Below are 16,111 nucleotides of genomic sequence, written 5' to 3'. Positions count from 1 at the left end.
TCTGTAACTGCAACTGCAACTGCAATCCCATTTCTTTTCCACCAAGCCAAGAAATGCCATGGAATTCCATTCAGCTTTGAATGTGCACACATGCATTTCTGAGCACGGTGTTTCCCCTGTCCTCCAAGTAATGAATTCACTTTTACCTTATGAATTTCTGAAATTCAAATAACCACCTTGAGGACTACAGGTTTAAATCTTTCCAGCTGTCATAATAACGCTCTCATAGAGTCTTAATATTGGCTAATCATTGGCATTCATTTAAAAGTGTTTTTGCTCTAGCTGTTGTTGGAGGCTGCATACAACAGAAGAATCCATCTCACCCAAAGGCTGTAATAACTTTCATTACATCAAGTGCTTCCCTTAAGGCAAAATCTTACGATTTGGCTTTAAATCTCTGAAACAGCCCAAAAACTGGCCCCAATCTAGGATTAACCAGCAGATTCTCAATTGCGTCTTCAATCTAGGATTAGGTCTAACAGCTGGATCCACAGTTGAATCTTGACCTTCTGGTATTTGCTTGATTTTGTAGAACAGCGCGAAGAATGTGGATTCAGTCTGGCTATCTTGCTGCACTTGGCCAAGAGCCTTCTAAGGCTGATGGGTAAACCGTTGTCTTAATGAAAGCTAAATAAAGTTTATAAAAAAAGGAAGAAGAAAGGCTGCTGCTCAAGAGGATTTGCTGTTCTTATTTCCTGCCTGGTCCTGCCCAGGGTTGCATATTGTCTTGACTGATAATACACAAATGATCAGCCTTAGATGCTTTTGGTTAGATAGCTGGTATATTAGTCAGTAGGTCCATATGTGAAACCTACTCAAGGTTTCCAACATATAGATAAATAACTGTTTAAAATTGTGAGTTGTAGCTGCAAACACTTGCTAGCAGTCCAGCCAGCTTACCAGTACAAAATATTGTACATAAATTCCAGTATTTTGTTAAAACATTTTAAAGCTAGTATTTTCACAGGCTCCCTCTGGCTTGATAATGCGAGGAAAGCAACCATGTGGTAAAAGGCAGTCCTTGTTTAATTTCAAAGGGCACAAATTGTTTTTAACTGAACATTAACAGTTTTTATTACTAGTTGGAGTCCCCCAATTAGCAAAGTATTCATTACATTGGTTTCTTGTTAGAAAAACATAAGTAATGAATGCAGAATGCAACATGGAATAAATTGCTGCATGAGATTGATATAATATGCAAAATGATATTTTGTAATAATGGCAATTACGTGCTGAAAATAGTGGATATGATCAAATTATAGGGCTTGCTGGTGTTGCCATTATGTGGATGTGATGAGGGAGCTCCCTTGAGCTATGGTGATTTTCTCCTGTGATGAAAAGGTACCATCTTTATTTCTTGTTTATAACTGGTTGTGACACTGCTGTCTTTACACCGGGTAGTCTAGGTGTATTATTTTAGGGAATGCCAGTAACCATGGACAGTAAGAAAGGTGGGCATATGTGAAAGAGTGGGGAAAAATAAGATTCTTAGAACCAGTTTACACCTTGTGTTTCCAGGTTGTATCTGGATGTACTTTGGCCAGGTTCCATTTACATTTCACTAAAATTCTACACCATTTAGGCCAGAGGAGATCTGGTTTTACTTTCCCTGTGTAAAACCGCATGTAGTGTGCCTCAGATCATAAGAAAGGTGCTCTGTTTGGTCATAACTCCAACCTTGCTCATTCTCAATTTCTGTTTCCTTGTTTACTCTCTCATCTGCTAGTCAGCGCCCAGCAGATGCAGGATTTTCACAGGATAACATAAACGTGTTCTGTTTACACTTATGGTCAGTGTGGTCAAGATCCATCTCTCATCACCCACGAATGTGGTTTGAGTGATCCAATCGAAATCTGAACGCAATGCATCTTGGAGATGTTTACAAATCTGAACATTATCTGCTCACCAAAAACACATGGCATGCTGATGCAATTGTAGAAAGGCCATGTTGTGTATCATAGTTAACCCTTAACTATAATTAACCCTTAACTTAAGTCTTTGTCAACAGTACCAAATATTTCTGATGAAAAACAAACATAGTAAGCTATATTGTGTACAAAATGACAAGAAAAGATTTAATCTGTTTATAGTTTTTTTTTTTCTTTTAGTTATTTAATGGTGAAAGACACAGACTGCATTTCAGTTAAACTAAGGAAGCGCTAAACACAATGAAAGCAATGATGCATTAAAAATCTTTTTATAATCGCATTTTGGCACACCATCAAAAGCGGATCAAGTCGTGAGGTGCCTATGGGTTCGCACCTTTAGTGTGGGCCTTATAACACGTATAACTTTATCAAGCCGATTTATCAAAGGTTTTTGAAAAAAAAAAAAAATAAGGAATTATCTTAACTGAACAGTCTCAGACTATGAACTGACTTGGAAGAATGCCAATATGCTTAGTAAGTGGACAAAAGTAAATAATGAACTTTTTTTTTTTTTTTTAAGGACATCTTTACATTTTTATGTATTTAAAAACACTATGGGGCAAAAAATGCATACAGGTGTTTCCTTCGGGCACAGGTGGGTCTCTTACATTATCGGAATGCAAGTTGGTAACTTATCATTAATTTATCAAAACGGTACTTGGATATTCATAACTGTCTTTATGTAAAAAAAAAAGAATGAAAAAATTCAAATGCTTGGGCCCACAAAAGTACTTTTAAAACGGTGATATTCCGAATTACTCATTGATTAAATCTTGGCCTCAGATGCTTCTCTCACTTCCAAGTACTTTTCCAGTATGACCCCTGCTCCGAAGAGCAACTTTTTCCAGTTCAGGTCCACCCAGAGCAATGTGCACATTACGCTAGCAAGCTGTTAATCCAATTGTCTGGCCTTATGCTTCGTGTTTGGAGAAATAAGAGGCAGCCTAGTGGATTATGGAGAGGAATTACTGTTGTAGTGCTGCAGTTCTGCCACCGTAAGCAGCTCTTCTTCAGCCCGCTGTTTACGCTACGCCATCCTTATCCTTGCTCTCAGACTTAGCCAGATGCTGGTTGCTGTGACCATGACGGACACAGATGGAATGAGAACTGAACAGCTGCCTGGAAGAAATGGTGAGCGTGTGTACGATGCCCACAGGAAAAATCCATGCAGTCATAATTAGAAATAGAACCAGTAGATCAATTTTGGTAGTTGTCAGAATATCAAGCAGATCTTCAAAGTCCCAGTGTTTTACAGGCTGTAGATATTTGTACACAAGGACCAAAGTTTAATGTAAAGTCGGATGTTTTACATTTAATCTTTCTACATTCTGTATTCTCAAAACTAAAGATGCCAAACCATAGTCTGAACGACACCATTCAGGAACCACTTTTGGTTAATTGAATGAAACAAAATAAGGAACATATTGATTGCCTGCATCAGCTCCTAATTTCTGTGTAATTATCTATCTGAATTAACATACTGGATGTCCTACTTCTTCACAAGAAGTGACCAAGTCATCAAATTGGGATATAATGAGAATCACACCAGGGATAGTCTAGTTCATACTAGTACTTTTTTTTTTTTTTTTTTTTTTTTTTTTTTTTTTACTGTTTCTCAGAATTCAGCGGAAATTCGCATAGTGATTGTGAAGTATTTGTAAAGATTGTAAACCATTTGTGAAGTGTTTAATGTAGTAGGAGTGTTTGGGCAGTTGTTGCGTCTGTACTAGGAACAGGAGATTGTGTTGGTTCAAACATGCAGAGAAGCCCTGTCAGAGTAGATTCTAAACTTCTAATCAATAGCCCATGTAAAGATGGCACTGCACCACGTTTTCTTTGTCAATACAACATTAACAGTGTTATTGTCAGCCAATACCGACTGAATATATAAATTAAGGGTGTAACAAAATGCAAATTTCACAATATCATAAGTAATGCTGTTTTTGCATTATATGATACATTTTTGATGCAGAAGTAGAAAAGACATGCTAACATTGATATTGTGAGTAATGTTGGCTCATAATAAAAGTAAACTTGAGTCTACATCTCAAAATGACACAAACCTAGCTTTACATTTACAATTTGATCTTGACTGTCCAGGACACTCTACAACAGAGCAGTGGTGCATGTCTATGGAGTTATTTGTTTCATCTATTCAGAATCGGCACTTTACCAATGCATAAATTGCTTGGGGGAGGTAGCTGCTGTTTTCTCCTTGCTCTGGTGTCCGATTCATTTGAGTGATCTAAATTCACGGATGAGTTGCTGTAGTTGAGGTATTAGCGTGGGTATCTTTACTTGAGAAATGTGGGCAGGCACACTGTCACCGTTTGGTCTACCACTCTTATCATTATTGTACTCAACATTATTCTGCTCAACAATCAAAGTGTTCCTAAACAGGAAATGGATGTAAAGGACTGAATGCCTTTGCTTGTTCCTGCTCAAGTCTGCTTTACGCTTGTTGAATGTGTGCGCAAAAATGACTCACAGCAATTCAGACATCCATGCTTATTTTAACATGCCTACACCAGGCTTTATTCTGCACATTACAGCAGCATAGCTGCACAGTTGGAGAGTGAGGCTGTTAGACTGGCCTGCATGCAGTCGAGCACAGTCTCCCATTGAAAACGTATTGTATTATGAAGCGCAAAATACGTCAACGAAAGCCCTGTACGGTTGTGCAACTGAAGACTTGTGTGACGGAAGAAAGGCGAAAAATGTATTTTGCTTTCAGAACATTATCGATTGATGCCTTCAGTCCCAAACGGTTATTAGGTGCTGTCAGAATAAAAGGTGATGTAACATGGTTAAAAAAGTTAAAAAAAAAAAAAAGTATTAGGAAAAAAAAAGTTAGACATGTGTTTTTGTACTGTTTTCAGTTTAATACAAGTCAAACAGAATTTACTAATCAAGGCTTTCTGTTTTTATTAGCATATGTTTTTGGGGACTTGATGTTTGTATATTGCAGAACAACAATAATAACTAGTAAAGGATAATAGTGCACGCTAGTGAAGCACATGACTGAGAGGAGGAAAGGAAGAGATGTGGAGAAAACAGACTATGCAATCGCTCCTATGCGTAAACACACACACACACACACACACACACACACACACACACACCTTTTCAGCTGTATGTGAAATGCTTCATCTACTGGCTGTGGCACGCAGCCCAGGCACGCACACACACACACACACATGCATGCATGTCTTCCCCAAAATCAGTTTTTTCTATCATGCATACTAAACATGTAGACTTGGGGGGCAGGAATTGTTGCTCTTTTGGTGCAAACAGCGCTTTCATACACACATTCCTCCAAAAAACGTGTGCGCACCCACACACACACACACACACACACACACACAGAAAGTAATGAACCTCGGCATCCTGTGTCTGTGTTGGGGGAGGGCTGAGGGCACTGCCGGAGGACATTATTAAGGCTGGTTGAATTAACACTGCCGCCCCCCGACCGCACTACAAAACCCCCAGCAGGACACAAGGTTAATCCCCCGCAGTCCCGATCAGCATTAAACAAACACACGCACACAGTCGCAGTCACATTCAGACATGTGCTCTCTCGCTCTCTCGCTCTCTCCCCTCCCCCTACATGCTGAGGGAAAAAGATGGAAAAAGTATAAACAGGAGGCCATATTTTGTCAATTTAATATACATATTTCCTCCTAAAATAGTTAAAGTTAAATTTAACTTGCACAATTTTCCCTTATACCAAATGTCATCAGTCAGCCAAGACATGCCTGGTCCATTTCCATAGATAACACTATTTAGTACAGTGAGCAAGTCTATTTGATATTTGTTAGCATCTAAATGTACAGGTGGGCAATATGGCATTGTTTATTATTATGATAAATTTTGTTGCAATGCAGGAGTTTCTAACACAGAAGTCTGACCAATAAACCAACGTTTTATTTATTTTATTGTCAGAGATATTTGATATCTCATATGCTTCTTTTGTTTAGCAACAGGAGAAGCTAGGCCATTGTTGCTAAGGACTCAACACTTGGCTCCGCAAGTACACTTCAATCTTAATTTATTTGCTTCACATATCTGTTGAAATGCTACGTAAATAAGTTTCTCAGTCACTATTTGGGTGTTGTTTTAGCACAGCTAGGGCTTCATAACTGTTATACAATTAGCTAGGAATTGCATCTCAAATAACAAGAAAATCTTGTAAAAACAGTAAATGGAACAAAGAAATTTAGGTGTAGTCCATTATATTACCACTGATTTCCTACTGCTGCAAAAATATGCAAATGTGGCAATATGTGGCTTTTGGCAAGGAACTGCAAACTAACAAGAAAGCTGTTAAGTAAAAGTGACATGCAAAACTCTTGAGGTTAGCTTGTTTTCCACCAGCTGCTTATTCAGATTTTCCATTCCACCTTAAATGGTGCATCAGTTACATCCTGGGGATTGTACAGATGCCACAATGTAGCTAAGTGCTGCACCCTTTAAGGTGGAGCGGAAAATTTGTATAGGAGGCTGGCAAATAAAAATCTAGCTTCAGCATTGTATTAAAAAAAAAAAAAACTTCACCTGACAACTAAAAGGAATGTTGCAAACAGGATATTTCAAAATCTGCAGCTGTTCCGAAGACATTTCTACAGATAAGAAGTGGATTTGACATAAGCTTTATTTACTTTTTATCTGTCTGTCATTCAAGAGAGTCCTTCAGACTTGGTCTCCTGTTGGCGTCGGTATGATAGATCAGTTCTTCTTGAAGAATCATTCAGTGTTCCCCACCCAATTCTGTTGAGAACAGCATTCCAAAAACAGTTCCCGCCTTGCTAAAGACAGCACCTAAATAACACATTCCTGTATTGGTGTCCTTAAGGCATGTGTGTGTAAGAGTGTGTATCTGAGACAGACTGACCGACCAACCGACCGTGATAAAACCAGGGAGACGAGCAAATCTGTTTGAGATTGCTTAATAATTCGGCACAGTTTGAGAGAGCTGTGTCATGATTTAGCCATATAGTTTGCAGTTTGCTGAATAATTGGGTGTGTGCTTCTAATCCATGTTTGCTCCAGCTAAATCTAAAGAAGCAAACCTCCGATGTTTTGACTGATGGACTACACTTGGGGTGAGGGAGAAAATTGTTGTAATCTCGAAGCTGTTCTTTCAATACACGTTGAGAGACCATTCTTGTGTGGGGTTCCTGCCGACGATTTGTGGGTTTTTCCTTCACCCCCACACACATTTTCCCTCCACTGGTCCAAATCCTAACAGGTTTGCATCCCCTCCTCTGCTTCATACCCACACACTAATGTGTTTGCGAACTCACACACATGCGCACACACACAAACGATAATTGCACAGAGATCAGTCATCCTGTCAAAGCACCATGCACACGCACGCACAGCGCAAAGAGTAATTACTCAAAGATTTGAGCCTTCCTGTGAAAGTGTGCACTCCCCTCCCCCTCCTCCACTCCCCTGTGACACTCAAAGGCCTTATTGGAGGAAACAAAGGCGCAATTACCAACCTGGAGGTGTGTGTGTGTGTGTGTGTGTGTGTGTGTGTGTGTGTGTGTGTGTGTGTGTGTGTGTGTGTGTGTGTGTGTGTGTGTGTGTGTGTGTGTGTGTGTGTGTGTGTGTGAGGACATGCATACATTTAGCTCTATGTCAGGACCAAATATACCTAAGATTAGGGGTGTGCAGTGTCACAGTATTTTGTTATTGTAAATAATGTATTATCCAGAATATCATCACTACAAAATGAGCATCATTAGGCCTGTGTAATTGGACTTGGGGCAGTACAGTAGTTTGTAAAACGTTTAATAAAAATCATTGTAGGGTATGTAGTAGTCGTAGTAGTAGTGGAATATACTACTACAGGTTTTGTCTTTTCCTTATAAAAACATATCACAGCACAATATTTAGCTTTTCTGAGATTTCATATTTGTATATTGTGCTCTGGTAGAAAGCATTTTTTCAGCAGCTTAAAGGTTTGATTTGAAATGTTGTATTTTAGAGAAACTTACTGATTCAGATTTCTTTAGTGGTGCTGAGGGGAACCAGGAGTCACCATATCTACAAGGCAAACATAGACATTTTACTTATCAGCAGTGAGCCTACATGTGCCCTCTGAGTTTTCAGATGTGATGTTGATATAGCAAAATAACTTTTTTTTCAGATTTATCTTTTCTTTGGGGAGTATTTTTCCTTATAACTCTCTGCCTGAACCTCTCCAACATTATTATATTTTAAAAGTACTCTAAGGCCAAAACTTTATTGTAAAACAATCTCAGACATATGATAATTAACATTAATATTTGATAATCAAAAGATGATTATTTATTACTATTATCAGACTGTGTGTGTGTGTGTATGTATGTATATGTGTGTGTGTGTGTGTGTATGTATATATATATATATATATATATATATATATATATATATATATATATATATATATATATATATATATATATATATACATATAGTCCGATACCATCCTGCGTAACCAGTTGTTGGTGTAAATGAGCAAATTTAAAAATTAAATAATTAAAATCCAACTGATTTTAAATTAAGTGAATTAGTTACCTAGAATTGCGTGGAGAGCAGTGGGCAGAAACATGCTTCTGTAAGTTCAGTGTAAGTCATAGTTTTGCTCCTCTCTTGTCATGTAGCACAGTGACAGAAGAAATCATATGTTGATGTTTAGTGTCCTCAAACCACTCATACATAGATTTTAGAAATGTTGTTCTTTGGTGACTCGCATTGTATGTTTCAATAGACTATCGTGTGCAGACAAATCCAAAGATTTATACTGAAAACGCAGCCTCAGTGGACAGTTTCAATGGACAGTTAAAGCCGTTTCATTTAAAATAACATGCTGCGCTCCTGAGTACTGAGCAAAGACGAATGAACAGCACTGCTCCTTTGTACACTGAAGCTAAAGCCAGGCAGTGATTAACACATGAGGACAATATGGTTTCTATTTAAAAAAAAAAATCACTGTATTAAAATTTATACCTCACTATTATATTTAGTCAAACAGAGTAAAGTCAGTGTAGATGTCCTTTTTAAGTAGGAAATCTCCACCCATACTGGAGAAGGAGTTGTGTGTTGTAAAAATGGGCTAAAATCTGGCAATATATTCCTGGTGAGAATCTGCCAAGGCCGAATGTTTGAAATGACGTAGCGTTTCGTAGAGTTAGCAACACTTCTGTGTGTTAGCAAAGCTTCCTTCACTGCATTGGTTCATTAGCACAGCTGCTACACTTGGCTTTCGTCACAGCAGGTATCGGAATGTTGGTATCGGTGAAGTAAATGAGCATGTTATCGGTCTGAAACCTGTATCTGTATGTATGCATCCGTTGTTGTTGTTGTTGTTGTTGTTGTTGTTGTTGTGAATAATAATATAAACAAGAGCTATCAATATAATCCTTATTGTTATTACACACAGTAATCACTTTTTCCAAGTCAGTCCCAGCCTTTTTTTTTTTTTTTTTTTTAAATCCTTAAACAATATTCACATTTTCAGTAGTTGAAGCTGTGCTGGAGTCAATGGAAATACCCCACAGATTGTGTGTGTGTGTGTGTGTGTGTGTGTGTGTGTGTGTGTGTGTGTGTGTGTGTGTGTGTGTGTGTGTGTGTTCGGCACGCAACGCAGCAGCAGATGTCTGGGTCACAGAGGCCAAAACCCTTCATTACCATCACAAAGAAGCACTCTGTACAACCTTCAGCCTGAACACTCTGTTCACCCCCCATCATACTCTTTCTTTCTTCTTACACACTTCAGCTCTTTCTCCCTCCCTCGTTCTGCCTCTCTTACACTCTTGTGCTCTCTCTCTCTCTCTCTCTCTCTCTCTCTCTCTCTCTCTCTCTCTCTCTCTCTCTCTCTCTCTCTCTCTCTCTCTCTCTCTCTCTCTCTCTCTCTCTTCTTTTCTTCTTTTCTTCTCTTTCTTTCTTTTGACTAGGAGTGTGTGTGGGTCACAGGTGAGGCTGATGATTTTCTGCAGCCGAGCACTCTAATTGATTTCTAATGGTGGCAGCGCAGAAGAGGGATTACTGAGATCCTCAGCAAAGTCCCCTAGCAACCTCTCTCACACACATTCAGTTGCCACCCACCCTCAGGGCTGGCTAACCTCTGTAGGCAAAATGGAGACACATACACGTTAAAAAGAGAGAACAGCACGATTTTACTGTTTTAAAAAAAAATTTAAATAATATTTTTTTACATAAACAGTTTTATGCATTCATGCATCCCTTTTTATGATGGACATCCCAAATATGCCCTGAGACTGATGTTCTAACAGATAAGGAGACCGATGTGCCTGACTGGATTTCTGCCTGCCTAGATAGCAGCGATGATATAGAAGGAAGCTTGTGATGTAAATCTTGTAAAATCTCATAGTCGCTGAATGGATAGCCTAGTTTATATTCCATTGCTAACTCAGTGTTCCAAGTTCAAAGCCTTCATGAGTGAAAACTTTGATAGACAAACATAAATCTTGTTGAGGGTTGAGGACTTGGTGAGTTATTTCAGTGTTTTATACTGAATTCCTACAGATTAATGCTGGTTCATATCCTATAACTGGACAGGCTGGGGCTGAATACTTCACTGTGCAACTGGCTGCTAGACTTCCTGACAGGCAACAACACATCTCGCACCATCACACTGAACACGGGGGTCCCCCCCAAGGATGTGTACTGAGCCCCCTCCTATTCACTCTAATGTCCCACGACAGCACACTGTCGCACAGCTCCAACTTCATCAAGTTTGCGGATGACACGACTGTGGTGGGTCTCCTCAGCAACAATAATGAGACAAACTACAGGAGCGAGGTGAGCCACCTGTCCTTATGGTGTAGACTCAACAATCTCAAAGATCATTGTGGACTTCAGGAGAGCGTGCACCCAGCATGCTCCTCTGACCTTTAACGGTGCTGCTGTGGAGAGGGTGAACAGCACCAAGTTCCTGGGCGTGCACATCACAGAGGACCTCTCCTGGGCCACTACACAGCTTCTTCGGCCTGCTGCCATCAGGGAGAAGACTGAGGAGTTTCTGGGCCAGGACCAGCGGACTGGAGGGCAGCTTCGTCCACCAGGCTGTCAGGATGCTCAACACTCTCCCTACTTTGCATTCACCTTTGGTATTCACAAAACCCAGAAAGAGCACCCTGTGGCCATATTGTTAACATTTCTGTCAGCATAATGTGTTTGAGCTGTCAATGCTGGCTATAGCTTTCAAATCAAGAAACATTCGATTTGTTAAGAGGTTGATCTGTACCAAATCACGAAGTTACATATTTATAATTACCTTGTAAATGCTGCATTAGCATAGACATCACAGGAGATAAAAGCACACACATCACTGGAATCATAGTTATTAGTCTGTGGATCAGCAATATTCTGTCTTTTGTATTATCAACCTCTCCTTTAAACATCATTATGATTGCAAAAGTGAGTAATACCCTTGTGTCGGGGTTTATCGGTGTTAACTTGACATTCCGTGAGCCCTGTGAACGATCTGGCATTCCATCAACTTTATTTATTGTCTACATGCTTGAAAAAGTTTTTATGGGTTCTTTAATAAAGAAAATGCCTCTATATAGAACCATGTGCACTCAGGTTCTTCGCATCATGAAAAGCTTCTTCAGATTGATGAAGAATGTGCTGTAGATGGTTCTATATAGAACCTTTTTAAAACTGTTCTATATAGCACCAGAAAGGTTTCTTCTTTTATTCCAAGCTTGACATTTTAGCAATAGAAGAACCCTTTGGTGCCATATAGCTCTTTTCAAAAGCACATTCTGAAGAACACTTTCATGATGCAAAGAACATTTTAAGCATACAAAGGGTTCTTTGATTGTTGAGTGTAGCTAAAGTACACGTGGTCTAGATACAGTTAAATTGCAGAACATGGTCATCAGTGGATGTTAATAGTCAATCGTGAACATTTCTCAACACTCAAAATGATCAGAACTACCTTTTTACCTGTGATAGAATGATGAGCATAGGCTTTGGTTTGGGGAGGCGGGTGAAAGCTTTTTCGTTTATTCTTGTCATTTAAAGATTTCTCTTCTTTCCCCTTCATGATGTCAGACAGCTGGGATGTGGTAAAAGCATGCATTTTGGGGTTTTTTTTGGCCATTTTATCTTTGTTTTAATGGTTTTTTTTTTTTTTTTTTTTTTTTTTTTTCCCCATTTTAATGTTTTTTCACTAACTAATACCTGAGGAAGAATTCCAACTGCTAAATCATTCACTTTCATTGCCTTCCCAAGAAATACTGCTGTCAGATTTTGCCTTGGGCATTTTCACTGCTGCTTGTCAACACACATGACCGCCTGTATGTACTTCCATCTGCTGATGCACTGACATGCATCAGTCAGTACTTTGCCTGAGTGTCGTAAAATGGCATTTGGTATTGGGTATCCGGGCCATTGCTTATGGATGGATGGATGGATGGATGGATGGATGGATGGATGGATGGATGGATGGATGGATGGATGGATGGATGGATGGATGGATAGATAGATAGATGAAGGTAGTTATTATTAGCAGTAGTAGTATAAATGCATAGTAATTTTAATAAAGTTTGCTTAAATTGAGTAAATTTACATTTAACAGCAAAATTAAGACTTCTGTTGTGATAGCATTTGCAATGCTGCTGAACACAAGAGCGGATTTGTTTGACAATTCCAGTCATTTCTTAATTCTGACACAATGCCTCTGCTGCTGTGTCATGAACAAATCCATGAAGGCAGATTTAACAAACTCTTGGTCTAAATAGGAATAATTTTTAGTTAGTTATAGCTAAATTACTGTCATGTTTTTGCTTTCAACATTGTAAACATCAGCCTAAGCTGACTTTTTATGTAGTCTATGTTGGGTGAAGCGACTACCCATCAAATGTAAATATTTAGCCACATAAAAACAAAAGATTAATGGGCCGGATAAATAATAAATATTTTACGGACCCTATAAAGCTGTCTTGCTGGCCTGATGTAGCCTGTGTTCTAGTGGCTTTAGAACCCTGGCCGAGATGCTTGGGCAGCAACTGCCCATAGATGATTATTGTAAGAGAATTGAGTGAAAATTTTCAGTATTTTGTTTTTGTTGAAATGCATTGAAATTACTGTCCAAAGTAATTGACCATACACTACATGTATGGTAAGTAGAGATTAGGTTAAAAGCACTGGAATATTTCTTTAATGCCAAAAGAAATCCTTGCTGCTGTGTGTGCGTATGTTTTAGCCCTCACAGCCAGCACTGCCCAGTGTGTGCTGTAGCCCAGTGAGCACTGAAATACTGGCTGTTTGTTTTGTGCTAGAGCTGTTTGCTGCAGGCTGTGGTGGATGTTGACGATGAAAGACCTTTATTTTGCGTGCTCTCGTGTGTGTGTGTGTGTGTGTGTGTGTGTGTGTGTGTGTGTGTGTGTGTGTGTGTGTGTGTGTGTGTGTGTGTGAGTGAGCGAGTGAGATGCACAGGGAAAGTGTGTGTGTGTGTGTGTGTGTGTGTGTATGTTGAGGAACAATAGGCCCCCAGAGGAGAAGCGGTGGGCCACACAACAGAAACCCTGCAGGGGATAGCTGCTTCATCTCTCACTCACACACACACACACTTCAGACCTGTCACGTCATAAGGCTGCAGATTTGGCCCACGCAGCAAAAACATCACACCGATTTTTTTCACATGAAGACTGTGACTGACAGATATATCTGTACTATATACTCCTGCTTATTATTAGCTGAAAATTAAAATCAGTTTATTAAAAAGGTCTAGTTCTAAAAATTAGGAAGCAAAAGGTTAATTAATTGCAACAGCTAACTGGGTCCAATATTTAACACAGTATTGTGCCCAATACTGGTGTCATAAACCAATCATTTAATTATTTTAATGTTTTGCATTATTTTATATAGATAATTTTGTATTATATAGCAGTTTCATCTCAAGGCACTCACAACAGCATGTGGGGGGGGGGGGGGGGGGGGGGGATTGAGAATTGTTTTATAATTGCATCTTGGCCCCCTGAGTCAAAAAGCAGTTGAATCAGGAGGTCTATAGGCCCCCTTTTCAACATATGACTACGTGCATTAACTGAATCCTGCACCAGGATATTAAAAACAAAGAATGTTACATGGTAGCCTTAGGCTGCTGTTACTGCATTGCTTGGTGGATGGAATGTTCAGTGATTATTATTAATAATTATTTATGTCACATAGTGTATAGTATCTAGCATTAAATATTTTGGCATTATTGCTTCGCCAAACTACACCTCTTACCTGTGAAATTACTGGAATAATCACACGTCTCGTAGCTTTCTTTATTTTCCAGTACTGTGATGAAGGGGGGGATATTGTATGACTAATGCAGAGCTTTTGCTTCCAAGTGACTTTATAGCCACACAGTTTTATTCATCATATGGATAATAACTCCACTGGGTACCTTTAGAAAACAACTCTTAAATTGCTCGTTCTCATTCGTAACAGATTTGCATTTGCAGCTCGTAACTATTTCCTCACTAGCATTCGAGTGGAGGTGTAAAGGTTCTGTATGTAGATTAGATATACTTATGGAATAAATATCATTTGATTGAATGTCCTAGTAGTCATACAGTGTAAATTTACACAAATGGTTTGTAATTGCTGATGATTTTAAGAATGACTGACTGTAATCTGATTGTCAACAATCAGCGAAATGCATCAATATGATGTTATGCTGGAAGAGTTGGCATTCATTGTTGTAATAATAGTACCTATGTTTTTTTTAAACGTATGGTTGGTTGTTTTTTTTTTGTTTGTTTTTTTTTTTTTTTTTTTTTTTCTTCACTGTGCTTTGATTTTTACATTCTGTGTAATTATGCAATTGCTTGCTTAATTAGCATGTAGTTAATTACTTTGTTTTCATTCATTTTATTAAATTCACTCTTGTTACAAAATGTTTATCCTTTTGATGTTAAAAAATAATTCTTCAAAAATGTAAAGACTTTCAGCAGAATTTCTGTTTTTTAATGAGCTACGAGTGAGAAACACTTGAACAAAATGTGAGAAGATGCATTTGAGTTAAACTCTGCTTTTAATCTTTTCCAGGCTGCATCTCAGTCAACACAACCACTGAAGTTCACCACCTCCGACTCCTGCGACCGCATCAAAGACGAGTTCCAGTTCCTCCAAGCACAATATCACAGGTACACCACACAGTATAAACAGTGTGTGTGTTTGTTTTTGTATGTTTTTAAAACCAAAACAAAACTCCTGGGTATGTAAAGTTGTTTTTGTTTTATGAACAAAAGCATCGTGTTTCATTTTTTCAAACTGTTAAGTTCAGGGTTAGATAGATGTGGACAGTTTGACAGTATTTTATAGTTGTCATGATCAGATTTGTTATCATGCACAGTATGCTTTTCTGACCATATAGTAGATATCATCCATACTTAAAGGACACTGACCACCAGTTACATGTTTCATTACAAAGAAAGCATAATAGGTCATGTCTAATTGGATTCGGTGCAAAAAAAAGCAGCACTGCTGTGTCTGATTCATTTGTACCAGCTCAAGACACACTAACATACCACCACCACCACCACCACCTCAGTGTCACTACAGTGCTGAGAATGATTCATCACCAAAATAATACCTGCTCCATGGTGGTCTTGTGGGGGTTCTGACCATCAAAGAACAGGGTAAAAGGAGCTAGCAAAGTATAAACAATATAACAATATTACACTGACACAGAGGCACACTTTTTTTAGTCTTTACCAGTCCTCTGTGGACAGTGCAGAGAATGTGGGTCATCTTAGACAAAAAAAAAAAAAAAACAGCTTCCTTTTCCATCCCACCATCTTTCCTTCCTGTGCGCTGAATGACCTGAGAGAAATAAACAGATGAAAGGTTTGCAAGGCCCTTTTTGGGCAGGACACCACCCAACCCTGGCATACGAGCGAAACGATGAAAAAAGAGCCGGAGGTGAAGACTGATGGACGGACGGATGGATGGAAGAAAGGACGAGCTGATTGATGTGTTGATCTCTGACACGATCTGTAATTCTGCAGGGAGAGCATGGGGCAGATTGAAGTGGTAAAGCGTTTGAGAGAGTGTCTGTATTCTTCTGCTCTACCAATCGTGTTCAGCACAGTTCACTACCAGCCAATCGCGCAGCAGTGCCAGTGAAGCCAGGTTGTCATGGTGAAAGAAATGTTGTAGACTTCCTTTTT

General features: G+C 39.0%; 1 protein-coding gene across 2 annotated transcripts in view; it reads left to right on the top strand.

The window, feature by feature from the left end:
- Positions 1 to 16,111, top strand: part of chico — a 35,849-nt gene that overhangs the window by 3,964 nt on the left and 15,774 nt on the right. For both annotated transcript variants that reach the window (XM_017697210.2, XM_017697209.2), the window contains exon 2: positions 14,988 to 15,085. In XM_017697210.2, coding sequence (XP_017552699.1) covers positions 14,988 to 15,085 — 98 coding nt within the window. The remainder of the gene's footprint in view (positions 1 to 14,987; positions 15,086 to 16,111) is intronic.

The sequence above is a fragment of the Pygocentrus nattereri genome, chromosome 19 (assembly GCF_015220715.1).
Source record: "Pygocentrus nattereri isolate fPygNat1 chromosome 19, fPygNat1.pri, whole genome shotgun sequence".
In the NCBI taxonomy this organism is placed as follows: domain Eukaryota; kingdom Metazoa; phylum Chordata; class Actinopteri; order Characiformes; family Serrasalmidae; genus Pygocentrus; species Pygocentrus nattereri.
The sequence above is the reverse complement of the archived record's forward strand: the minus strand, read 5'-3'. Positions and strand labels throughout refer to the sequence as shown.